Here is a 22,914-nt window from a genome sequence, read left to right on the forward strand (position 1 = left end):
GCGATATGTCATGGCAACGTGGCCTTCTTTTCTATTTACTGATCAGGAGATTCAATCATATGTGCAAAAGTGTGTGTGTGTCTGTGTATGTGTGTGAGACTTTTTTTCTCACAGAAGAGAGAAAAAATGGTGTGTGTTGGTGATGGGTGTTTATCAGTTAAAGGAGCTGAAAGAAGCTTATGCCCGACGGACAGTGATATCATAGTCGCTCAGAAGTCCCTGCTTACACATCCGTACAAATCTGTCTCATCTGAGGCCCAATGCAGAAAACATCCGCAGACAAAACGACACGCTGGGAAGCGGCCCTTATCACAGTCCCCAGACGTAACCCGGCGCTATCAAACCAATCCATCGTCAGCATTCGGTCTGAATATTCTGCACACACACACACACACACATGCATACTGAACCATGGAGAGAACATAGACACGAATAGGAGTGGGGTGGGTGGGGTGGTTGGATGTTGGTGAAATCAAATAGAGTTTCCATATGTAAGTAATCTTGCCATTACAGCACATTGTGAATTACTAATCCAATTTGGACTAATCCCACTCTTTATTATTATTCAGGAGAGGAGCAGCCAATTAAATTTGATCCGTCGTGACCAAAGTATTCGATCAGCTTGGGGCATTAGCGAACTGAGACGGAGAGAGAGAGCGTGCGAGCGTAGACGGCCAGGCGAGGCGAGGCGAGAGGCCAGCACGGCCCACTGGGGAGGCATTGAGAGAGGGCACAAAACGACGCTCAGTCAGGCTTACAGCGCCGAGCTCGTTAGAATACTCACAACGCACCAGGGGCCAGTACGCAGGCGTGAGGACGGCCAGCGCTTCCTCGGGGGAGCGATGGAGTGGGGCTAGTCACGAGCACGACAGAGAGAGACAGGAGTGTGTGCTTGTTCTACGGTCAGACAGGCCAGCAGACAGTCATTCAGTCAGTCAGTCAGTCAGTCTCTACATTGGGGTTTGCTACTGCAGAAATAGGAAAAGAGGAGAGGAGAGGAGTGTTTCTTTACGGTCCAAAACATAAAGAATAAAAATGGGGAAGAGCGACAGAATGAGGGGGGAGGATGGAAGCTTCCAGCCGAATGCTCACACACAATTTGTCATCTCGCAGGAGGGGTACTCAAAGCTCCTCATCTCCTGTTCGCTCATCTCTCTCTTTTATCCTCTTCATTCCACTTTATCCATTTATTATGACCGCCGCTAGCAAAGCTAGCGAATCGGTCATATAGGGATTGTCAAGTTTTGGGAAGTTTTTTTTTTTTGTTTTTTTTTTTTCCCCCCCGTCATCTACTTCCTGAATTTTTGGCCAACGATACCCGGGACACCGAACCACCGGGGCACATGAAATTTGGTGGGTATGTAGCCCCACTAGACTTTTATGGAAAAATTTAGTTTCGTCCCCGGGGGCCACTCCCCCCCCCCCCCATGCTGGGCCCCCCGAACCGCAAAAAAAAGCAGTTTTTCCTAAATAACTACCTGAACCGTGGCACTGAGGATGAAGAATCTTTTATGGTATGTTGGTCTCAAGGGCCCACATCAATCTGGCCCATAATCACTCATTTGTGATTCGCACCCCCCCGGTAAAAAATGAAAATGCAATATTATTCTGCTTTAATCGTCCCTATCTTCAGTTAAGATGTTCAGAACTGCACCAAATTGTATGTGTATGATTGACCTGGCATTCTCTGGGGGTATGCCAAGTTTCGTAGAATTTCATCCATGGGGGGGTCTAAAAAAAATTAGGTTATGTGTACATTTAGTGACTGTACACTCATTGGCCTGTAGATGGCGGTGCACACATATACACATGCACACACACACAGGCACCCACATACTATCGGTATTAGAACGGCCGATACATAATTACAAATTCAGTAGGATTAAAAGAAAGCCAAAATAAATATTCATTATCATCATCATCATGGCTGCATTTCCAGTATTGGCGTTATTGTATCTTTCGACTGTCATTTGTTGCACGTGCTACAAAAATCATTCTGTGCAATAGAAGATTTACCAACGTTACACCGGTCTGATACAGTTTTGCCTATACATGCGTGAGACTGAGACGCCTGTTTATTTGTTTTAAGTGCGTGCAGTCCTTTCACAGAACAACCTTCTGGATCCAAGTCAGTCTGGGTTCAAAAGCGGCCACTCTACCGAAACGGCTCTGTTGTCTGTAACAGAAGCCTTAAAAGAAGCCAGGGCGACCGCTCGGTCATCAGTACTCATTCTGCTTGACTTATCGGCTGCCTTTGACACGGTTAATCACCGCATCCTTCTCTCTATACTCGCTAACATGGGAATCTCCGGTTCTGCTCTCTCCTGGTTTGAATCCTACCTCACAGGACGCTCGTTTAACATATCATGGCTTGGTCAGCTATCTGCACCTCACCATCTCACCATAGGGGTCCCCCAGGGCTCAGTGCTGGGCCCCCTTCTCTTTGCTATCTACACCACCTCCTTGGGACAGATTATCTTTTCGCATGGCTTCTCATACCACTGCTATGCAGACAACACACAGCTCTATCTGTCCTTTCCACCTGATGACCCCTTGGTTTCAGCACGGATCTCGGATTGCCTCTCAGACATAGCTACATGGATGAAGGCACACCACCTCCAGCTGAACCTCTTAAAGACTGAACTGCTGGTCCTCCCAGCTAAACCTACCATACATCACGACATCAACATCAAATTTGAATCCCTGTCTGTTTCACCTACCAGGACTGCAAAAAATCTAGGAGTTGTTATCGACAACCAACTAAACTTCTCAGATCATGTTGCCTCAGTCGCCCGGTCATGCCGTTTCGCACTCAACAACATACGGAAAATCAGGACTTACTTGACTCAAGATGCTACCCAACTTCTGGTTCAGGCAATAGTCATCTCACGACTCGACTACTGCAATGCCCTCCTGACAGGTCTCCCAGCCTGCGCAGTGAAACCACTTCAGATGATCCAGAACGCGGCGGCGCGCCTGGTCTACAACCAACCCAAAAGGGCACATGTTACCCCCGCTGCTCATCCAGCTACACTGGCTACCTATGGCGGCCCGCATCAAATTCAAGGCTCTAACGCTTGCCTACAAAGTAGTCTCCAGTTCTGCTCCCACCTACTTGAATGCCCTCATACAGACATACGCTACCTCCAGACCACTGCGCTCCTCAGACGAACAACGTCTAGCTCTACCACCGGTACGCTCAAGCCAATCCAAACTTCTCATCTGTTGTTCCTCGTTGGTGGAACACACTGCCAGCTCCTACAAGGGCAGAGACATCCTTCTCCATTTTCAGAAAACTCCTGAAGACCCAGCTCTTTAGAGAACATCTCCTCTCATAGCAACACTTACAACAAGTCTTACTGATCCTAGCACTCACCAGTCGTCTCAAACTGACAAGTAACTGTTAAAAACAGCACTCACTGATGCACTTATTCTTACTGTACTCTAATGTTTCTAAATTGTCCTAAAATTGTTGAGAACTGCTCTAAAACTGAAACTGTTTACTATGTTGTTACTCGCTTTGGCTAAAAAGCGTCAGCCAAATGTAATGTAATGTAATGTAATGTAATTTCATTATGGCTGCTTTAGCAACACACCTTAAGCTACTGTGTAGTGGGTCCCATTTAGAAGTGGCTACTTCATTCGCGCTTTCCTTGACTCATGGATCTGCGTGAATTTTATTACAACTTTTCGCCACGATATGGCAGTTTAAGTCCGCTTGATACTGTAAGGCGTAAGCCATTGGTTTCCAAAGGAGATTTTATTTGTGTCGCCAGCATAGCCTATTGACAATTTATGTTGTAAATAGGCCTACCTTATAAGCCTACCTGTAGCTTAGGGAAGCTAACAGCTTTCTATTAGGATCTAGTTTGTTAGTTACAGTTTTGTCATAACTCCCTGATGCATTTTTGCATTTAGAATAGCCAGAGCGTGGATATCTCAATCGGAAAATTAAACAATATCGGGTGCCTATGGACAAGGCTGGGTGAACCCAGCCTGATCTGCCCGCTATTTATTTTTTGATTTCTTAAAAGATTGAGCTTGGTCTGGTGAAAGCCAGACTAGCCATGGACCTCAGTTACACAATGCAAGGGAACATGAATCAGCCTATATTTGCACGAACAATAACGGACAACAGCTCTTCAACTTTGGCCCGTTAAAATGTGTATGAACAGTCTAGCGACGCATTTCATCATGTCAGTTATTTGCACCACTGGTTAGATGTGAAACAGCATTTCGTTTCAGACTACTGTTACTTAATTTGTGCATCGACAATAAAGTATTACATGAACTAAAGATGACTAAAATTTTATGTAGAAGAAGAAACATTAACAAAAAATCCATCCATCCAAAAATTACCTTTGTTTTTGATAGCTGTTGAAAACGGCATGGAACTGACAGCGATATTTTTGTTTATAAATAAATAAATAAATAACATTATGCTGATACCTTTTGCTTTTCCCAAATACAATGTAGCCTACAGGTGTAAGTGACCTTTCATCAATCCAGTTGCAATGGATGAACTGTGATGAACTGCCCTACTTGTGATTGTTTAGAGATTTTAAAGGTTTTATAACAACATCTTCTTTGGCTATTCTACAATCTATTCACCTTTTCAGCACCAGTAGGCTACTTTCTGTGCAGCCGCACACACACACTCAGGCATGCCAAACAAACATACACAAAAGTTTCAAGAGTGGGGGATGGAGTAAAATATGGAGACAAATTGAAGTGTGATTTATTTTCGCGGAACGGATCTACAGGACTGAGCGGCGGTCATATTTTGTACCGCTATGCGGTACATCTAGTTTATCTAGCTTTCTTTCTTTCTTCTCTCCACAATCACGTTCTTCCTCCTTCTCCACATTTTGGTTTTCCTCTTCTTTATCACCCTCTCTCGTTCCCTCATTCTCCCTCCATCTTCCTCTCCCCATTACTCTCTCTCTCTCCCCTCTCTCTCTCTCCCTCTCTCTCCCGCTTTTTCTCTCTCTATCTCTCTCTCTGCTGTGGAGTGTCCTAACAGCGTGACGGTGGAGATTTAAGAGAGCTTGCTTACCACCCTGGCCTGAGGGGTTAATTAAGGCCTGACGTCTCCACACAGGAGACGGAAGACGGACGATGGGTCAATCAGTTTAATGGACTTAAAGTGTCCGACACGCTTCCAGCCCTTTTTCTTTTTGGAGGAGGAGGCGAACTGATTTGCCTTTGTGATGGTCCTCTAAGGACTCTTCTTGCCCCAGACTTGTGCAAACAAATCCCCTCTCCTCCTTATGTGTCCATGCACACACACACACACACACACACACACACACACACACACACTCATACATGTAGAAAAATCTCTAAGGGGTGCCTCTAACTTTGGTTTCACACAGTGCCCCCTAGTGGAACATGACACATTTAAGAAAAGAATTGAAAGGCAAGCAGTTTTTATGGACCGGAATCTGCTGCTTCATAGCATTGAATCACATAAGCTATATTTGAAAGTGTAGGTATGCTTTGAATAAGTGTTTACCTTTACAAAGCTCCTCTAGCCCTCCTACTTAGCGTCAGTCACTTTCTGAGAATGTCTATTATTCTCTCATTGTTTCTCCACATGAACAATTAGCTAGGCTAGTCATGTGACATTTCACCGGTTTATAGCACTAGTTGAAACATCACATTGACAGCAGGTGTTAGAAGCTATTTTACTGGTAGTGAACGCTTGAATTTTTTAGCTTCAGCAGTTCTTACCAGGAACCAATTATAGTCCTGAATTAGTTTTCAAATTAAAGAGCCTTTTAATAGGCAAAGAGGTTAACCATTTCAGTAGCGGTCATCTCTCATAGCTCTATATAAAGGTCCAGTTCCTAAGCCTATTAAGGGCCTCTGCTTATTGAAATTGAAAGTGACAGAGTTGACACACAATCCCCATATCTCACCTTCTTTTTTAAACAGTTGTTCAAATATTGATGCAGCCCTATCGAGGGAGAGGGTAATTGTTTTCTCTCACGCTCCTCCTCTTGCTCTCCTTCACTCGTTCGCTTAGCATGCTATCTTTTGTTCTCTCTCTCTCACTCTCTCCATCTCTTTCTCTCTCTCTCTCTCTCTCTCCTTGGCTAAGGTGACAGATCCTGCGCTGAAATTTAATGAAGTTTGAAATAGAACTCTCCGCCACAATTATCTCCTCGACGTGCGTTGCCATGGGAATGATGCTTCTCTCCCCGCACAATTACGAGCCGCACAGAGGCACTAGAGGACGCACCCTCCGGCCCCAGCCTGCCAACCCCCCCCCCCCCCCCCCCCCCCCCACACACACACACACACACACACACATCTCACACACCTCAACAACCCTTTCACCCACCATCCCCACCACAACCACTGCTGTGAGCCCCCAGAGGTGCTGAATTAAATGGGTCCTGACAGAGGAGTGACATTTCCCCCGTCGCCGGGGCTAAATTAAAAAAAAAAGCCCTCAGGACTGACGTCTCCTGGCGCCTCGGACTGATGTCTCCTAGCTAGTAACGCCACTTTGGAGGAAGAGGGCCTTCCTAATTGCCCTGGACGCGGTCGCGTGGCAATCCGACAAGCTCTAACAAATCGATAATCATGTTTTGGGGGGTAAAAGGGCACGGATGGACCTCCATTGCCGCCCCCTCCTCTCCCTCTATCTCTCCTTCTCTCTCTCTCTCTCTCTCTCTCTCTCTCTCTCTCTCTCTCTCTCTCTCTCTCTCTCTCTCTCTCTCTCCTTCTGTCTCTCTGTCATTGGCAGCCACCGGAGGGGCTTTAAATTGCTGTGTTTACCCACAGTGCCTTGACAAACAAAAGTGCGAGGCAGCAGACCATTAAATGCACATGCTCCTGGGCCGAACCCCTGAGCTGCACCCACTATAATGAACGGTGGGAGGATGGCTGGCTTGGTTGCTTAAGCACACACACACACACACACACACACACACACATACACACACATATGCATGTTCACACAATAATACTCATTAATGAACCCTACAACACTACACAAGAGGATCCCAGAGCGAGGCCACCACTGTTTGTGTGTGTGTGTGTGTGTGTGTGTGTGTCTGAGTATGTGTGTCTGAGTGTGTGTGTGTGTGTGTGTGTGTGTGTGTGTGTGTGTGCAAGCCACCCTCCCTCCGTAGGAGGTCAGGCTGTTTGTGTGTGTATGTATGTATGTATGTATGTGTGGGTGGGTGGGTGGGTGTCAGTGTGCATATGTGTGTGTAAATAGTGTGTGTGTTAATTTTTTGCCTCTTACTGACTTTGCCGCCTGCAGGTACTCCTGTCATGCGGGTGACCGCCCACGATGCGGACGACGACACCACGACCAACGGGATCATTCAGTACCGCATCCTGTCGGAGACGCCGCACAGCGCCGCTCACATGTTCACCATCAACGGGGACACGGGAGACATCGTCACCGTGGCAGCGGGCCTGGACAGGGAGGTCAGTGTCATGACAACCACAGACAGCAGAATGGAAACATGCTCACCACATGAGAAGGACAGAACACAGGAAGGATGGATGTCTGTAATGGGTGTCTGTACTGAGTATGTGTCAGTGCTGAAGCTGAATCTATCTTTAGATACTCCACATTGTCTGGTTATGAAGGCAGAGTGTGAGACTGATTTCTGCATTTTTTGGGCACTTATTGGGCATCTATTTTGGCAGAAAGGTGCATGCGCCAGGCTTCACAACACCAACCTTGCTCCAGCGGCGAGATCACAACACATGATTGGCACAAAGTATTCACAAGATATGATTGGCATGATGTATTCACAACACACCACATGATTGGTACAATGTATTCACGTCAACTTTTTTGCCGCGGAAGGGGCGGGGTATGTGTAGACAACTGCCATATTGGCGTTACAAACTAACCCCATGCATTTCTATGGAGAATTTTTGGAGTGCAGTGTCTCCTCATTAGAAAGTCTCTGATAATAAGCTCTGTGCAAGAAGTGTAATAGCATATTCATAATATTGTAATAGGCATTGGAAGTGTAATAGCGTATTAATAATATTGTAGTGGGCATTGGAAGTGTAATAGCATATTAATAATATTGCAATTGACCTGTCGCTAAGCGCCACCCTTAGAACGCTGATGAGCCAATGACAGTCCAGCCTCAACGGGACTCGGACATCAGCTCGGACAACTCCATAGGAAACAACAGGGAGGAGGCATAAAATTACAAATTAATGGTTATTTATGGAGTTTATCAAAAAACCCCGACGGATAACCATGGTCAAACGTTTTGCAGGGGGACGTGTAATACTGATAGCCGGTACCCCGAGAGGCTAGAAAACGGGTATATTTTCATCAACAGTAGCCTACAGGACGTCTCTCGCGTTTGCAACAGCTCAACGTAATGTAGGCTACTAAGCCAACAACGTGGGCACAGGTTCCCTGTTAAATCCCAAGATGAAAATGCTCATTAACCAACTAATATATTCTTACTACATCAAATATTAACGTAACCTAACATATCTTCAGTATCAATTTTCCACTAGCTAGCTAGCTAGCATTAACGTCAGTGGTTTTTGCACAGTGATTTGCACGGCTACTCGCCACAACTGCTTGTCACCTTGTATGTATTCTAAAGTTTTGAATACACCCCTCCATAGCATAATTAAGTCCCTTTTGATAGCTTCTGGAGGAAAGTAAATCCTTTTTCGACCAAAACGTCCTCAAAGCCTGCTTTCATATACTGTCAGCTGCCATTGTCCACAATGTATTTCTAATCAAGTCTGGTTTGTTTGTCCGAGTTTTCACACGGTAACAATGGGGGGCTTAGCGACAGGTCAATTGGCATTGGGCCAAACCAGGTTTTGCTTTTCTTCCTTTTAGTCCTCGCTCCTCTCTGCTTTAATGTATTTCCTCCTGCTTTCCAGTCATCTGTTAAACCACCCTCTCTGTTTTCTTTCTTCTTTATTTCTTTTCCCCCCCTTTCTTTTCTTCCTTCCTTTTTGGACCACCCACTGATCTCGTGCAGGGGCAAAAGAAAAAAAAAAAGAATATATGCTGTGGGCCGTTGTTGTTCTTGCCGTGTTGGTTTCCCGAGTTAATTTGCGGCTGCCCGCGGTCACAAGAGGCCTCTGCTTAAACACGGAACCCCTATTCAAGCCTCACGCTGGCAGGTTCAGACTCCCACTGGACTCCTCGCTGCTTGTCTGAAAAGGGTCCGCGCTAAATAATTGGTCGCCAGCAGTGTGCTGGGTATCTCCGGATTTGAGGCACGGGGTGCTTTGGAGAAATCTCGCGCGGCCGAAGCCTTTGAGTCCCGTGAAGTTGAGACATGACTGTTCCAGCCCTTCTGCCAGTTACCGTTTGAGCAAATGTGGAGGCCACTTGAGCAAAAGGGCTCAACGGATAGATTTGATCTTCATGATGTTTTTGGGGTTTTTGTCTCTCTTTTTCAAAGGAAAACTATTTTTTTTTTTTTTTTAATGCAACACTTCACAGATTTTCCTTGCTCTCGAGAGCGATTTGAAAACAAAAATCAAAGACAGAAGTTTATCCATACACTCACTAAACGGACACACACACACTACAGTTCACTTCAAAAACAGACTGTAAGGAATCTCCCATGGTGCTTTTCTGACTGGAGGGCAATCTGTAATGCTGTGCTTTGCACTGACGTTGATTCCTATTTCATGAGTACATACTCATGTGTTTTGGTAATATATATATATATATATATATATATATATATATATAAGTAAGTATAAGTATATATACTCTTTTGATCCTGTGAGGGAAATTTGGTCTCTGTATTTATCCCAATCCATGAATTAGTGAAACACACACAACACACAGTAAACACACAGTGAGGTGAAGCACACACTAATACCGGCGCAGTGAGCTGCCTGCTTCAACAGCAGCGCTCGGGGAGCAGTGAGGGGTTAGGTGCCTTGCTCAAGGGCACTTCAACCATGGCCCACTGGTCGGGGCTCGAACCGGCCACGGTTGAAGTGCATATATATGGGGAATGGGAATGAATAGATCACAATAACACAGTAGTTCAGTTTTCACAGTAACAACTGAGCTGGGAGCAATAGCAGTGGCTCCAGGCTACCTGCTAGCTACAGCATGCATGCACCTCCCAAACTTGAGCCGCTGATGGTGTGCAGTGCGGTGGGCTGGAGGAGCTGTCTCTGCACCCTATTGCCTACCCTATTGCCCACCCTATAGGTTCACAAACAACAGATACTAAATAGCAAGTAATTATGGCCATGGATACCAATACTAGCTGCGTAGAAACGCATGCTACAAAAAGTGCCAAATTGTTGCATACTTAGGCGGGGATCACATTAGCCAATGGCAAGCAGCAGGTTTCCTATTGTTCTCTATGGTTCGGCAGTGGAACGGTGGCAGCGCTGGCGTAATGCTGGCAACAAGCCGAGCATTGAACTTGGTTCAACTTTCAAAGCGCAATGTGAGCGTATTCAATTGACAAACCGGTTGTGTTGCTTAGGAACGAGATAAAACTTATTATGGTCTGAGCTTTTGCGTTACGTTTGCTGCTGCCGCTTGCCGCTGGCTGATGTGATCCCCGCCTTACTCGTTCATAATGCCCTCACAAGTATTATAAAATTGTGGCTTGAACTTGTTCCTTTTTCCGTCAAGAGATATGTCCCTCTCCTTCATCTGTTATTTAGGTTATCTAGGTCATTTGCTTCACTTTTTAGGTGATGCTTTGCCCCTTGAAGCTGCTTGAAGCCATGCTGTTTTTGGAACACTTAAGCTTGCTGTCTTGGTGTTCTAATAGCTATCACTAAAATAGCTGATCTGATATACAGTATGTGGGACTACTCAGAGCTCCCTTCCTGGCAAAGAAAGACTTGTGCCTCCAGAGAGACACAGCTTGATAATAGTTCAGTGTGCACACTACAGGTGACTACGGTGTCCTGGTAGCATTGATTAGGCTATAGCAGCTTTAATCAGCCTGATGGCAGCTGTCAGTGTGTTGTGGTCAGCTGTTCTCAGGCTGACTTCATGAAGGCTGTGGTGTGTCCACACTCTTGGTTGATGTGTATGTCTTGTTTTTTTTTATCGCTGTGTTACACCAGCTGGTGTTTGGATGTCAGCAGAACTGGTTTAGTCTCCCACCCACCTGATACCTCACTTTACTCTCAGTGAGGAGGAAAAATCTGCCCAGGTGCAGGAAAAAAATGGATACCCCTGCACAAACAAACTATACACCCCTCCACCCCACCCCCTGCCACACACACATACGCCCCCCCGACCCCCCCCCCCCCACCCACACACACACACACACACACATACGCCCCCACACACACACACACACACACACACACACACATATACGCCCCCCCACACACACACACACACACACACACGTCTTTCTCTTTCCTTTCTTGCATACCACAATCATGTTAATGTCCTTTGTTGAGGAATTTGTGAAAAGTGGTAGTATAAAAGTACAGAAAAGCATTAATCAACTCTTCCCCAGTTGTGTGTGTGTGTGTGTTTGCGTGTGTGCATGTGTGTGTGCGCGTGTGTGCGTATGTATGCGTGTGAGTGTGTACCTCACTGTCAGACACCTGGCACTTCTAAAGGCACATTAAGACTGCAGGGAAAGCATGAAAACATGAACACATGCCTGAGAGATGTCCCACCGCCACATCCATCAGAGACACCATCACCAACCAGCGTGTGTCACAGCTCCGTCAGCATCAAACAGAACCAACCAGTGTGTGTCACAGCTCCGTCAGCATCAAACAGAACCCTCTTTCCATCCCTCCTCCACCTCCACACTTAAAAATAGTGTCAGGGCCTCCTGCAAGAGAGCACGTTGGGGAAGCAAATCACAGGTTTGCTGGTTGGATTCAGGTCTTGGTGGCGGTGGTGGCATTGTTGTTTTGTTGTTGTTGTTGTTGTTTTTTGTTGTGTTGCATGTGGTTTGTGGTGCGTGAAGGCTGTGCTCCGGTTGGGAGTGATGGATGGATGCTGGCCCTGATGTCTTCCACGCAGGAGGGTGGAGGTTTGCACCTGCAAGTCCCATTCATCAGCTAGATGGCGTGTGTGTGTGTGGGGGCATCTCTCAGAGTCTCCGCCCTTCTCCCAGTGGGGAGAAGTGGGGCGCACCTGTGTGTGTGATCTGGATGCAAAACAAGGGCGGTGGAACACACACACACACACACACACACACACACACACACACACACACACACACACACACACACACACACACACACACACACGTGTGCATGCATGTGTGTGTACATACATTAAAGCATCCAGGCATACTCATACCCACACAGGAAACACATAGAGATCAACATTTTCAGTGACGCACGCACCCATACACAGAACACTTACAAATGCACACTTCAGCCACAAACACAAATACAAACAGTCATTTTCACAAACAAAACCTCCCCACAAACACACACACACATTCAAACACACACACACACACATACACACACAGAGAGATGAACAACAAGCGCCATTCTAATTGCACCCTCGTTTTCAGTCCATTTAACACCCAAATGACATCTTCCACATGTAGAACGGAGACATGTCATAGCTCTCCACTGAGTGTGTGTGTGTGTGTGTTTCTGTGTGTGATGGAGGCTGCCACGCACCTGTCACAATAAGACAGCGGGTGCCCCGGGCAGCTCAGGAGAGGCTGGCACCTGCGAGAGAGTCGTTTAATCACACCTGTTCACAAATGTCAGGGCCAGTGCCACAGGGCATGCTGACAGGTGCCTCTCCGCTACGCTGCCACCATACAGCAAAGCATTCACAGAGAGGGGGGAGGGGGAGAGGGGTGTTTGTTTCCATGGGGATAATGTGTGAATCTCTGTGCATGAATTCAGGTGTGCACAGAGATACACAGATATTGCCCAAATAGATGGTGCACACAGGTGGATATGTAAGACATGTCATTCACACACATGTTGGCACAGACACAGAGACACCCCCCGCATGCATACACACACACACACACACACATACTCACATTCACTGATATGCTCATAGCAAACACACACACACATCTCTCTACACATCATACAATACAAGCTGTGATTGAGTGGGATATTCTGTGGCATGTGACTCATACCGACACACACACACACACACACACACACACACACACACACACACACACACACACACACACACACACACACAGGCATAATACTCCACATCAGTACCTGTGGTGTCATGTGAATATTTATGTGGTAATTAAGGGCTGGAGAGGCTTTGAAGAGTTCCATGAGCCCAGACCGAGACGACACCGTGTGGCCTTGGCACTGCCACCTTTGGGCTGGAGCGCCGCTGAATGCCAATTAGCCCTCTGCACGGGGTGCCCTGACCCTGTGCCCGACCCCCACCTCACCTCCACTTGCCCTTTCACCCCGAGTGTCAGCCCCGAGTTTGATCAGGCAGCTCAACAAGCGAAGCGGGAGCCATTTCTCTTACTCACTGTGTCTCAAATGCTTTCTGCTGCTTTCTCTCTCTCTCTCTCTCTCTCTCTCTCTCTCTCTCTCTCTCTCTCTCTCTCTCTCTCTCTCTCTCTCTCTCTCTCTCCCCCTCTCTCTTTCTCTCTCTCATGCACTCTTTCTCATTCTAGTTATTGTTTATGACTCCAATTCTCCATATTGCTGTTTATCTGGGTACACCCTGTAGATTATATCTTCTCTAATTTACATGCTCTCTCCATGTATTTAATACAATATAGTGGCAGTGTGTTGTGATGTGCTGTGTACAGGTCTCTATTTTATACTAAAGCTTTGGCTTAGTCCTGCACCGGAAACGGGTATGCTAGCCAGGTGGCTAGGCTAAATCCCATGAGTGCTAACATCTGTTGCTAGCACGTCTCTTGCCGTTTGCCCAGGTAGCCAAGGTCTGCTCACCACACTGCTCTGTGTCTGCAGATTCTCGTTATGAGCGTCCACCCTGTGGCTCTGGGGGCCCAGGGGCCAGGCTGTGTTCCCCTTGTGTGGGAGTCTGTGAGGGGCTGCTGTGGCTTCTCACTCCTGGGTGTGGGTGCTGGGGGTGTTGCTGTTGCTGTCAGGCGGTGCGGTGACTTGCGGCCAGTCGTCTGGCCACTGTGTCCAGCCTGCTTCAGCTGATTAGGGTATTGATTGGCACACACTCGAGATGGCTGACCATGCTGTGAGTGTATGTGTGCAGCTGTGTGGCTGTTTATAATCCATCTTGTGTGTGTCTGTGTGTGTCTGTCTGTGTGTGTGTGTGTGTGTGTGTGTGTGTGTGTGTTTATTTATTATTAAACTTATATAACTTATTATTATTTGAGTGTGTCTGGATGTAAGTGCGTGCTCTGAGTTAAGGTGGTCTCTATTTGAAAGGTGAGAACCCAGATGTAATAGAGATTGGTAGGCCTACTGGCTGTGTAATTACATTGGTCAGGGCTTGATTGGCAGGCAGACCTTTCCTGAAAAGAAAACACAGCGTATATATGTATATATGGGGAGAAAATACAGTGTCCTCGTGTGCCCTCCACCTTCTTAGCATTCTTCTATTTCTCACTCTCTCTTTCTCTATCACTTTCTGTCACATCTATCTCATCTTTCTATGTGTCTGTCTGCTTTTTCTCTCTCACTCTCTTTCTCTTTTTCTCACACAGACACACCCACCCACACCCCCCCCCCCCCCAACACACACACATACACACACACCCACACAGTCACACACATAAACACACACACGTACATACACACACACACACACACACACACACACACACACACACACAGTCACACACATACACACACACACACAGACACACACATACAAAAACACACACACACACACACCCTTTCCATATCCTTCAGTCTGTCGCACTATTATTCTCTTTGGTGTAAACAGGCCATTTGAACCTATTTGTGCACCTTCTCCTCCGTCCGTTTTGCAGTTAAGCCCTATTCCTGTAACGGTCATAGACGGTCAGCAGTGGGCCATTAGCCCGTCTTTTAGCATGGACATGCCATGTGTGTTGTGTTTGGTTTGCTGTTGGGGTGGTGTTTTGTGTCTCGTGTGCATCCCAATGTGTTGTTTTCCCCTGGTGACTCTTTTTGGCATGCAAGTAAAGCCCATTTGAATGTGAAAACTTGGGAGGGAAAGCAGAATAACAACATTTGTATAATGCATTAGGCCCATGTTCTTTCACTCTCCGGGCTCTATCTTGCACTCCAGCGCATTGACTTTATATACTCGTGCTTTTCTCTTTCCTATTTTGCAGTCAGCGCATATTGGAATTTTCCCTCCACAGGTACATGTGCGCCCATGGGGGCGTTTCAGCGAAAAGAGGGGGCGTGTTCCGGCGCAAACGGTCCCTGTTGATATTTTGCAGTTTCAGAAAACAATTCCGCCACAGACCAGGAACCTCCTGGTCTAAAGTCAGTGGCGCAAATTCAGATGCTATTTTAAGGGCGCATGCATGGCCACAGGCCTGCAGGAATGAATGCTATGCACACCGATCTACTGACACCCTGTGCACAGATGGAAACATTCAAAGCCTTGATAATATTTGTCCGTTTCCTGGTTTTGTTCGTGCATTGGTCAACTAAAAATTTAGTAGCCTATATAGTACATCTACATGCAATATCTTTACAACAACAACGCCTAATTAAGACCTATTAATTTGGACAACTTTATACCGCCCTATAAAGGCTAAAGTTACCTTTAGTTTTGTTCCAATTTACCGTTGTGTATGGCTTTAAACATCGTGTGCGCTTTAACACCAGCCTATAAGCATTATTCCAGCTGTGCTAAGGTTTTGACAAGCACCACAATTTTGCCTACCTTGTTGTAGCCCATCTGAAATAACTCCAAGCTTTGCTATGTTCCCTCCATCCTTTTGTTGTTTTCAAAAAACGTTTTATATCCATGATGGCCTTGAAGTCTTGAGTTTGTGAATTAGCTTAAAGGTAAACTATGCAGTATTGGCAATTTCCTTACTGTTTTCTCGGTTTTTGCTTCTTTTTTCGCTGGCTCTGTCATGACGAATGTCTGAGAAACTCCATCGCTACCTTTTTCTAGCCGGTGCCTGGCATGTACTGTATGTGTATTTGAATGCAGTAAAGCAATTCGTTACACTCATTATACTTCCTGACACTGAGGCCGTCGGGCCGCCGGCCCACAGTTGCAAGGGTGGTTTTTCCGCTCACAGGCGCTAAGGGGAAGCGAGACGGCCGCCGTTCAACCCCGAAAAAAGTCATATAACCATTCCAATGACTCTGAAGCTGTTAAATAAAGGTAAATTAAGATAAAAAAAACGTGCATATTAAGCTACAAAACCTGCATAGTGTACCTTTAAATCAGCTTATTATGTGCTGTTAACCAGCAACCATAGATAGTAAAAGAAAGCAGCAAGTAGCCTTGGCTACAATTGCTGTAAGTTGATGATAACGTGTTTACAAACTCTACTTTACATAAAATATTGTGAATAGCCTACTGTCATGCAGTTAATGGGATACTGTGCAGAGTTGGAAAGTTAGGTCAACTTGGAAACTGTTTGTCGTTGTTGAGTTGCCTGATGGTAAGGTACAGCCGTAGCTTACACCTGCAGGAGTGCTTGCTTGGGCGCCTGTGTTGCGCAATGCACTTTGCTCCTCTCATCTATATGACGCAGTTCCCATTTCTCCAAACCATACATAATTACAAGGACAAATATTGCTACACAAGGGAAATCAGTGTGGTGTCTGAAAAAATAGGTATAAATCTAGCGTACACATTTCCACGAATCACGGATGTGTTGATGACATAACTTAGGAAATATTAGAGGACGGGAGAGGAGAGCTTATCTGACAGAAGATCTGCATTGTCTATAGTGAGGTAATGTTAGATTACATTGCAAAAATATCACCATGCATTCATAACCTCATGATTCAGTGAGAGTGATCCCAAAACATCAGTGACACAAGTGACATTTCTGTATTACATTTTGTCAAGAGGAAAAATCAATAGCAAACTGTTCCCAACTGACTATAGCGCTGTGAACCGTTCCTGGCTGCGCATGGCAAATCCGCCATCATAATAGCAATCTGCTATGGAACAAGCGTGCCTGTTGTTAAAGGGAATGTGAGATGACGCTCTGATTGGTTCATTGCACGTTACGCCCAAACCACACCCATGAGTAATGTAGCTACTACAGACCACCCCATTTTAGATTTGCGTCGGGCGCAACAGTCATTATCCCGCCGGTAAAATAGCAACAGTGCCCAAGATCCGCCCACAAAGCAACTTGCGCAAAGTCAATTGCGCTGGAGTGAAAGATAGAGCCCTCCATCTCTCTCCCTCTCTCGCAAACACACACACTCACACAAACATCCACACACACACACACAGACACACACACACACATACACATACACACACACACACACACACAACTCACATGCACATGAACATGCACACATTCACAGATGCATAATAGCCTACTCATTCATTGAGGTCAGCGCACTGATTTGTGAGCAAAGTGTTCCACAGTAGCAAATGTACAGGTTTTTTTTGTATTATTCCGGAACATTCTGTCCGTTTCATCATCTCGCCCATCCCCACTCCTCCTTTTTTAGAGCAAAACGAGAAAAAAGACAAACATCTCCTGCCCTTAACATGATGTTCAATTCCTCCACCTCAGTATTATTATGTGAAACGATCCATCTCATTTTCCTCTGGCATACCATCCACAGATGAGGTCCCTGTGGCCCAGTTACGGAAGCAGCAGATGGATGAGTTACGTCGTGATTAGTCTCACTCCATGTTGGTATGGATGTTTTCATTTTGGCGTGTGGTAATAAGTAGCCTACTGTGGACTACAGTAGTAGTAGTAGTGTGTTGGTGTTTAGCGGCTCACGGCAAGAAGTCGGCGCTTACGCGGCCTCAGTGGAGACGCTGACCTGCCTTCTTACAAAAGACAATCATGCTTGACTAATGAGATGAGTGATTGTGTTTGTCTTTTCCTGTGTGGTTTATCTGTGGGTTTGTTTGTTTGTGTGTGTGTGTTTTGTGGATGTGAATGTATATGTGAGTGCATTTGTTGAATTTGTGTATCCGTATATATGCTTGTGTGTGAGAGAGAGAGAGAAATGAAAAGAGAGAGTGGGTGTACTTGTGTGTGTTTGTGTTTGAGCATGTTTGTGCTTACTGTGTGTGTGTGTGTGTGTTTGTGCATGTGTGTGTGTGTGTGTGTGTGTGTGTGTTGAGTGTGTATATGTGTGTATGCACATGTGCATGTGTGTGGCTATGCGCATGAAGGTGAGCGTGTAATTGATCTCCCTGCGGTGCTCATTTGACCCAGTACGGGTTCACCCCTCTCCCCCTAAAGCCCACCATCTATCAACGTCTGGCCCACCAACCCAAAACCCAGCAGGTCACCGGGAGGATGCGCCAAGCTGCTAGGAACGGGGTCTCAAACCCTCAGCCCCACATGCTTATTTATTCCACCGCAGACGCTTGTGTGTGTGTGTGTGTGTGGTTGTGGGCGTTCAGGTGCAGGCAAGAGGAAGGTTCAGTGCTGTGCACTGCAGATGATGACCTTCATGATGGGGTTTAGAGATGGTTTTCATGCCTTACTGAAAGGTCTGAGGAAGGAAGGGAAGAAATGGGAGAAACAGTGAGGAAAAATGAGCATCACGGCAATGGATTGTTTGTCACTCATGCAATCAACTTTTATTGTAAACTGATCCTGCTTCGGTCGGCGGGTACGATACACTGAACTTGCAAGTGGGATATTCTTCCTACAGGCAATGGGGGCGGGAGAGAGAGTCTTCATTCGCTCTGTAATGAGTCATTTAACCATATACCGACTCACGAAGATGAGTAATTAACACGAAAACATTGCCTGGTGTCCCTTTAACTTAACTTTAGACGTAGGTCTATTTGATTATTTCAAATCAAATTTCAAAAGATGTGCAGCAGGCCTTGAGGCAACACAATATAGGCCTATTCTTCAGAAATATAGCTGATATAAACTGAAATAAATGCTACCACAGAAGTGCATGCATAAAATGTACACACATTATAAAGGCCATAACAAACAGAACATACTATAAGTATAAATACTATAACTTATTCATACTATATTCATTATCTTTGAGTTCAGTTGAAAAGAATGGAATCTAATGTAAATAGATAGATAGATAGATAGATAGATACTTTATTGATCCCCAGGGGAAATTCAAGAAATTCAAATGAATGTCTAAAGCAGAGTGCATGCACTCATGTCGGCATTGGTGTCCACAGCAATTTAAAACACCATTCAGTCGACCGCCGGGAGTTCAGAACTGCGTTGGTGTTTATTATCTCCACGACTACAGGAGGAGGACTAGGAGGAAGTTCTTAGAATATTTGCTACTAGGAAGTGTCTGGCAGTTTGAGGACAAGAAACGGTGCATCAAAGCCACATAAAGCCAAAAAAACTTTGGCGGCACACGATTAATGCGTCAGCCTACTACTCTTTGGCCGGCTCATTTTACAAGTGATAGAATGAATGTGTGACTTATGTTTAGTTGATGTTATGACATGTAAAGTTAAGTTTGCCGAACTTAGTTATAGTCAGCCATGGGCAGTTTGACTGTGCCTACATTCATGACACTCCTGTTAGTAAACTGTAAGAGCAACGAATAGGAACATAATGGTCACATTAATCCCATAAACACACAGATAACTCTTACACCAACCTTATTTTGTGCCTTTTATTCACGTTTGTTTCAAGATTTTCAAGTATATAAGCCCTTTTCGCTCCCCACTTCGATGCAGCAAAGGTTTCCATTATATCCAAACAGTCATCTTTCCCCTAAAAGGGGGCGTGTAGGTGCAGCACATACAATGTTCCATTCGTCAGTGCGTATTGTTTAGTTTCCGGTCTAGCTGGATCTGGTGTGGTGTTGTAGTTGTTCTAACGTTACTAGTTGTTGCAACATCATGTGAAAAAACTACAAAGTTTGTCAGACCAAAAAGAACGTTAATCTCGCGATAAAAAAAATGACGCCATTAAAATAGGTTTGCGCTAACGCTTATGTTGAAGCAGCCTTTCACATTTTGTTCTGAGTTACTTTCAGCACCATGGATAGCGGCTGAAAGAAAGAATTTCAGCTACTGAGGAAAGTGTCTGAATACTGATGCCAATGTGATATTTTAGTTTTTTTGTTTTATTGTGTATATATACAGTATATATGTGTGTGTTTTCTCTTTCTCTTTTAGGGTATTGAGTGATTGGTAGTGAGGTGTAGTAAATATAACAAAATATAAAAAGGGGAAAGGGGTCTGAATACATTCTCCATGCACCGTATGTGTGTGTCTTTGTAGCTGTGTGTGCTGTTGTGTATGAATTGTTGGCCGTGAGTCAGGCCATCTCCTGCCGTTTGTGATGAAGCGTAGCCCCCGGCCACTCTTGCCATAACTGGTCTAAATAATGTCCATTCATTCTCCATAATATCTGTGCTGCAGTGATTCTTCTAGTGGTGGCGGCGCATCCATTTAGATGACAGATGAGGGGAGGTTTGCAGCTCTGCTCTGCTCTCTCTCTTTCTCTCTCTCTTTCTCTCTTTTTTCTCTCTCTCTCTTTCTTTCTCTCTCTTTTCTCTATCTCTCCCTCTCTCTCTCTTTCTCTCTCTGTCTTTTTCTCACTCTTTTTCTCTCTCTATCTCTCGCCCTCTCTCTCTCACTCTCTCTTGCTCTCTCTCTCTCTTAGTGCCACCATGCTCCCACCAGTCCTCTGCTCGGTTATATATGAGCCCTTCACTCCAACCTGCCTCACAGCCTGCAGCTCTTTCACTCATGCCTTCACACAGACACACACACACACACACACACACACACACACACACACACACACACACACCCACACACACACACACACACACACACACACACATACACACACACACAAATATAGCCGTGAGAAAACACATCCTTACCCACACACACACACACACAGACACACACACACACACAAATATAGGCGAGTGAAAACACGCACACACACACACACACACACACACACACACACACACACACACACACACACACACACACACAATACAGACACTGGATACTGGATACTGTCTACTGTGTAGACACATGGAGGCACCTTTGTGTTTTTCAGACACATGTTTGTGTTTTTGTGCATAGGTATGTTTTGTTTGAAAGTGTATTTCCTTGTATTTGCTTTACAAGCAAGTTGATATGTTAATAAACTATATATGTGCTTGCATTTGTATAATACATATTATGTGTATTTATGTGACACAATCAAATATAACTGCACATGCATGTATTTATATTATGTTCTAGTTTCCCATTTGTGCTAACAGCATCATCATCAAATCACATTCCTGAATCTCTATGTGTTCCTATGCATGCAGTAAACCTACGTCCAGGTGGCATGCATTAAACCTGCGTCCAGATGTTGCTGTGTGCGGTGGCTGTGTGGAGTCCTGTACACTGTCTCTGGAAACAGCACTGCACTGGTGGCCCTGGCTCTGGTGTTAGAGCTTCTAGTTCTGCCATTTCTGGTTCCAGTTCTAGTTCTGACTGGGTTACTGACTGGCGTTGGACAGGATTCTGGTTCCAGTTCTGACAGGGTTACTGACTGGCATTGGACAGATTCTTCTTCCAGTTCCAAACTACATGGAATATATGTGATATACAGGAACCATTTAATCAGAACAGCCATGTGACATGCACATTAATTCAGCTTGGCTTGGGGTTTTGAACAAATATATCGTCTGTTCAGCGCCGTTATAAGGGGGAAACAGAAGCATGTTTATTCATACTGAAAGTAACTTTAATGAAGAAAGCTGAGCACTAGAGCTACATTGGTAATCTTAATCATAATTGGCAAGGCTGTGGGTAAGATAATCACAACGGTAGTGAAACGGTGATTTTAAGGAAATATAGGGTTATTCGTGTTATAAGATTAGTAATGAGCATACAGAAAAAAAGATTTAAACTGAACCAAAGTGTTTACATGGCTGTTCGATTGGAGTCCAAAAGGAATACACCACCTCTTTAGCCTGGAAGCCAACAAGAATTTACCCAGCCCACAAGATTTGAGGGAGGGAAATTCAGTCTGGAGTTGCTCTATTGAGAAGTCTATATGTCTGGTTAAGATGTGTTCAGCCAATTGGCAATCAGAATAGCTTGAGTGGGCTTTATACAATGATGGAGTGAAGCAGTCATCCACGTCACCTGAGCGTGCTTCAGTTGATCAGTTCAATTGACAAGGCCGCTGCTCAGATCATGTCTGTTATGCAAGATAATGACAGTGCAGTTGTCAGTAAAGACAAACAGAAAACAGCTATTAAGCCATTTTACAGTATATCCTCAAACTTTGTGGGCAGGGTAAATTTGGGCTGGCTAAATTTAAAAAAAACTCCCCATAATCAAATCCAATTGATTATGCCAGGCTACCAGCCCCTTCAATCTGATTGAAATTCCAATCTTTCTATGAAGGTGTTTATATGAGTAATTTTTATTCCGACTGAGCCATGAATTCGATTGTAATCAGATTAAATGTGCCCATGTTAACGAATTATGCCGATTATAATTTTAATACTGACTCTAGTTATGAGGCTGATGCTTATTCCAGCCGTTCTAGTTCTATTTCTAGCCCCTGCTCTTGTCATTGTCTGTGTCTTCTTATTCTGGTTCTGATTCTAGTTCTGGCTCTGGCTACACTCTACACAGGAATACACACAGCACTGTTTCCATACACAGACACAAAGCTTTTCAGTGTGTGGTGATCAGCTGTTCTAAGGCTGACTTCATGAAGGCTGTGGTGTGTCCATTCTCCTGGTTGATGTGTACGTCTTGTTTCTTGATCACTGTGTTACACCAGCTGGTGTTTGGATGTCAGCAGAACTGGCTTAGTCTCCCACCCACCTGATACCTCACTTTACTCTCAGTGAGGAGGA

The 22,914-nt window shown here is 45.2% G+C and overlaps 1 protein-coding gene across 1 annotated transcript in view; it reads left to right on the top strand.

The window, feature by feature from the left end:
- Positions 1–22,914, top strand: part of cdh4 (cadherin 4, type 1, R-cadherin (retinal)) — a 230,326-nt gene that overhangs the window by 177,976 nt on the left and 29,436 nt on the right. Inside the window, exon 8 of the mRNA XM_042090357.1 lies at positions 7,277–7,446. Coding sequence (XP_041946291.1) covers positions 7,277–7,446 — 170 coding nt within the window. The remainder of the gene's footprint in view (positions 1–7,276; positions 7,447–22,914) is intronic.

This window comes from Alosa sapidissima, chromosome 4, assembly GCF_018492685.1.
Source record: "Alosa sapidissima isolate fAloSap1 chromosome 4, fAloSap1.pri, whole genome shotgun sequence".
NCBI lineage: Eukaryota > Metazoa > Chordata > Actinopteri > Clupeiformes > Clupeidae > Alosa > Alosa sapidissima.